This window comes from Geospiza fortis, unplaced genomic scaffold (assembly GCF_000277835.1).
Source record: "Geospiza fortis unplaced genomic scaffold, GeoFor_1.0 scaffold178, whole genome shotgun sequence".
NCBI lineage: Eukaryota > Metazoa > Chordata > Aves > Passeriformes > Thraupidae > Geospiza > Geospiza fortis.
In genome coordinates, this window is record NW_005054466.1 from 1018330 (window position 1) to 1023216 (window position 4887).

The 4887-nt window shown below is 56.3% G+C and overlaps 1 protein-coding gene across 1 annotated transcript in view; it reads right to left on the reverse strand.

The window, feature by feature from the left end:
- Positions 1 to 2253: 2253 nt before the first annotated feature.
- Positions 2254 to 4887, reverse strand: part of KIF9 (kinesin family member 9) — a 30856-nt gene continuing 28222 nt past the window's right edge. Inside the window, exons 21-23 of the mRNA XM_031062809.1 lie at positions 4053 to 4168; positions 3202 to 3306; positions 2254 to 2457 (exon numbers count right to left, since the gene is read on the reverse strand). Of these exons, the coding sequence (XP_030918669.1) occupies positions 2350 to 2457; positions 3202 to 3306; positions 4053 to 4168 (329 nt within the window). The 3' untranslated portion in view covers positions 2254 to 2349. The remainder of the gene's footprint in view (positions 2458 to 3201; positions 3307 to 4052; positions 4169 to 4887) is intronic.

The window sequence follows — 4887 nt, forward strand, 5'->3', positions numbered from 1 at the left end:
GGGATCGCCCCCGAGACCGCCGAGGCCACAGCGGGCACCGGGATCAGCCGCGGTGCCACCGGCATCCCACCGGGATCGGCCGCAGCACCGCCGGGACTTTCTCGGGACTCTGTTGGGATCATTGCAGGGATGGCTGGGGGCACGCCAGAATCAGCCTGGGTGTCACTGGGATCCCACCGGGATCCAGGAAGGGGCCAGCAGGGCACACCGGGATCAGCCGCGGGACTGCCAGGATTTCCCCCAGGTCAGCCCTGCACCACCAGGATTTCCCCCAGGTCAACCCTGCACCACCAGGATCTCCTCCAGGTCAGCCCTGCACCACAAGGATCTCCTCCAGGTCAGCCCTGCACCACCAGGATCTCCCCCAGGTCAGCACTGCACCACAAGGATCTCCTCCAGGTCAGCACTGCACCTCCAGGATCTCCCCCAGGTCAGCCCTGCACCACCAGGATCTCCCCCAGGTCAGCCCTGCACCACCAGGATCTCCCCCAGGTCAGCCCTCCACCACCAGGATCTCCTCAGGATCACCTCTGGGTCACTCCCAGGATCACCAGGATCAGCCGCAGGATCACCAGGGCCACACCAGGTTCAGCCACGCTATTCCTGGGATCTCAGCAGGATTCCCTTGGGGGCACACCAGGATTAGCTGCAGGATCTCCTCGGGATCACCCCTGGAATCCTCAGGATCTCACCGGGAGCAGATGGGAGATCGCCAGGGCCACACCCGGGTGAGCTGCAGGACTGCCAGGATCAGCAGGGCTGCACCTGGATCACTCACGGGACAGGCAGGAACTTCCCGGGATCTCTCAGCATCACACTGGGATCACCCCCAGGAGCACACCAGGATCAGCAGCACCCCCAGGATCACACCCTGAGATCGCACCTGGACACCAGCACCCCTTGGCACCCAATCCCTGGGGCTGTTCCAGGCCCCATTTGTCCTAAAAATCACTAAAACTCCTTTTTTTCCTTTCACAGGTCATTTCCCATCTTCCCAGTTCCTAGGAGAGCTCCTCCATGGAATGGTGCTGGAGCACTTCAGGACACCCAGCTGCTTCTGGGATGCCTGTTCACATGGAATCCTCCAAACCACATTTACAGCCTCCAATATTGAGATTTCGGGGATATTCCCAGATTTGGGATCATGGTATGGGCAGGAGGGATGAGGTGGGAAGCAGAGGAGGGGTGGATATAGGGAAGGACAAAGGAAGGATTAGTTCCAGTCCTGTGGAAGTGTTTTCCTGGGAAATCCAGCCTGGCCCGAATTCCCAGCAGCTTGTGGAACCTCTGGAATTGGATCATGACAAGGAAAAGGTGATTTCTGGGATGTTCCCCAATGCCCTTCCAGGGGCCAGGTGCTGGTATGGGGACAGAAGGAAGCTCCCACAAACTGAAGCAAACTGAGCACCGTGGATCCATTGCCTTTCCCAGTTCTCCATGGAGCTGGGGCTGGCCTGGGGACAATCTGGGATGCCCGAATTGGGGATGATCCCGCCATGGCTGCTGCTGGTTTTGGCAGCAGGATGTTCCTGACAGCTGGGGGGTGCTGACTTTGGGCCTTTCAGCATTCCACTGCCAGATCCCAAATCCTTCTGAGGGAGCTGGAGGGGCTCGTCCTGGAGAAGAGGAGGGTCAGGGGGCACCTTCTGGCTCCTGCAATTCCCTGGAGGAAGGCTGGAGAGCCTGGGCTCTGCTCCCAGGGAAAAAGGACAAGAGGGAACGGCCTCCAGGGCAGGCTCAGGTGGGATATTGGGAATGTTCCTCTTGGAAGGGGTTCTCCAAGAGAGGGAGATCTCAAACTCTGCAAAGCTGCCCAGGGCAAGGGTGGTGTCCCCATCCCTGCAGGGATTGAAAAGCCCTGTGGATGTGGCACTTGGGGACATGGTCAGGGTTGGCACTGGCAGTGCTGAGGTATGGTTGGACTTGATCTTGGAGGGCTTTTCCAACCAAAACCATTCCGTGATTCCCCAGAAATGAATCTTTGTTTCATTCCCTTCTCCAGGCAGATCCAACAGGCCAAGCCATGACTTGTTGCTCCTATGAGAACAAGCCCAGGAGAGCTGCAGCTCCAGCACCAGGAGAGAGGGAATCAGGAGCAGCCTGGGTTACCCACAGCAACCTCTGTGCTGTGATCCTGCCTTTTCCAGAGGCTCAGGAGCACCGGGGGTGCTGTTGGAGCTGCCTGGCTCCTGTCCTGTCCAAACAGCGGCATCGATCCCCAGTAACTCCCTGCCTGCCCAAAGGTTGCGTGGGTCGCTTTTCCTGGTGTTTATTTTTATAAATCGATGGTGGACGCGAGCAGGGGGCACTTCCTGAGGTGCCATTCCTCGGGGAATGCTGGGATCCAGCCTATGTGATGGGCAGGAAGGTCAGGGCTTTCTTCTTGCCAGCAGCCGGGAGCAGTCCGGGTTTCCTGTGCATGTTCTGGAGGGCAGCCATGGTGCTGCTGAAGGTTTGCTGGGAACAGGGAACACAAAGGGGTCACTGAGCTCAGCTCGGCTCTCAGAGCACAGTTCTCACCTGTAAAAACTTTTTCCCTGAAAAATAAAACCAAATGCCTTCTCAGACTTTCCAAGTGGTGCTGGAAAGAGCTGGGAGAATCCCCATCACAGCAGCATTGCTCTGCTGAGAGCAGATCCCAAGGAGGCTCCAAGGAGAGGACAGGAATCCCTAGGAAATTCTCCAGAGCACTGAAAAGATGTTTGAGATGTTTTCATGGAATCCAAGAATTATTTCAGTTGGACCTTAAGGCTTATCCCAGTCCACCCCATTCCATGGACAGAGACAACTTCCACGATCCCAGGCTGCTCCAAACCAAATCCAGCCTGGCCTTGGGCACTGCCAGGGATCCAGGGGCAGCCACAGCTTCTCTGGGAATTTCATCCCAGTCTCTCTCCACCCTCCCAGCCAGGAATTCTTTCCCAGTATCCCATCCATCCCTGCCCTCTGGCAGTGGGAATCATTCCCTGTGTCCTGTCCCTCCATCCCTTGTGCCTCTCCAGCTCCTCAGGGCCTGGACGGGCTCTGAGGTGTCTCTGGAGCCTTCTCCAGGTGAACATTCCCAGCTCTCTCTCAAGCTGGACAGGGCTTGGAGCACCCTGGGATAGTGGAAGGTGTCTCTGCCCATGGCAGAGGCTGGGACTGGATGATCCTGAAGGTCCCTTCCATCCCAATCCATTCTGAGGTTCTCCCTGGGGTTACCTTTTGATCTGTCTTCATCCTGGCCCTGTAGAAGGACACAGAGCCTGGGCAGTCCCGCAGCACCTTCTCCTGCACCTGCTCAAACTTGTCCTGCTCATCTTCATCCTGCCAGGGAAAAGCATTCCCCATTCCATGTGCAAAACACACACCTGGACACCTGGGACAACCATCCCTTTTGTGGCACCAAGCACTGAGATCACACTTCCAGCCAGGAAAACCCTGGAAGTGAGAGGTTCCCCTTTCCACACCTTGGAGGAGCAGCTTTGGGCAGGGCTTTGAGCAAAAACCTGCAAGGGTTGGGATTTTCCCACAGTAAAAATGAACATTCCCAGCCTGGCTCCAGCCCTGCAGCAGCTCCAGGGCCTTGTGCTGTTGGCCCTGGGGCTGGGGCAGCTCTGCAGGTGGGGTCTCACCTCAGAAGTGCAGAATTCCCCCACTTCTGGTCACACTTTTTTAGATGCAAGAATTCTGGGAAATGGGGAGTTGAACAGAAATGTGCTTTTCAGGATAAGAGCCAGGTCCCCACATGGCTCCTACCACAGGACTGGTACAGACAAGCTTGGCTGCAAAGCTGGGATCCCACAGGCTGGGAATCCAAACACCCCTGCACCCCCAGGCACTGTGCCCAGCTCCTGGTGTTCCACAGATGCCCAGGTGCCTCAGTCACTGTCCTGATTTAGTCTAAACAGTGAAGGGAATGTGACAGCAGCGGGATGTGGCTCCAGATATCCCCTTTGTGCCTCATTCCTTCTCCTCCTTCTCCTTTTTCTCCTCCTCCTTCCACAGGCTCCCTCGTTCCCTCACCACCCCACACGTGGCTCCTGAGGAGAACCAACTCTGGGATAACTCACCAGGCACATGACTCTGTTTATGGGAATCATTCCAGGTCTGATGTTCCCACCAGGCTCCAGAGCTTCCTTCACATCCTTAGGGAGTCGGTAGTTTTCGTTGTACCAGATCTCAAACTCTGCAAAGCCAAGAGGGCCAATTCATGGCTGTCATCAGTCACCCAAAAGACAGCATGGATTCCTTGTCCCTATGGATCAGGCAGCATCTCAGTGCTCTTAAACCCTCAGACAGGAGCTCAGAACTCCAGGATTTGGAGCTTAAACAATTGGAAAAGTGAATTTAAGGAGGCTGTTGGCTGTGCTGAGGTGGCCAGGAGGTGGTGGCCAGCTCTGGGGACAGTCCCCTGGCCATGAGAAGGCAGCACTCCTGCAGCCCCCAGAATCCCTTTGGAATGGGCAGCACGGCTGGGGCTCGGATTGCAATCCCACACACTCCAGCACAGCCATTTGCCATCCCATAATAGGCAGTGAGAACACACAGCAGGTGGGAATTGTGTCTTTATTAATCCTGGGCATTTCCCAGGGCATTTCCACTCCTGATCTGGGTGAGTCCTGCATGTTTGAACAAACAGCAAACATCTGGAGCCCCCAAAAATGCCAAAGCCAGATCCAAGAGGAAGCAGTGGCACAGCTGTGATTGGGTCCTGCTTATCCCTGGAATGATGGGAATGATTATCCCTGGAACGATGGGAATGATTATCCCATTCCTTCCTGCGTGGGATGCTCTGATGGATCCAAGCTGTCCCTGGGCAAATGCTGCCATGTGCTCAGCATCCAAATGTTTGGGGCTCTGGAATTCCTACAGGGACTGGCTTCCCTCAGAGGGGCAGCTCCAGGG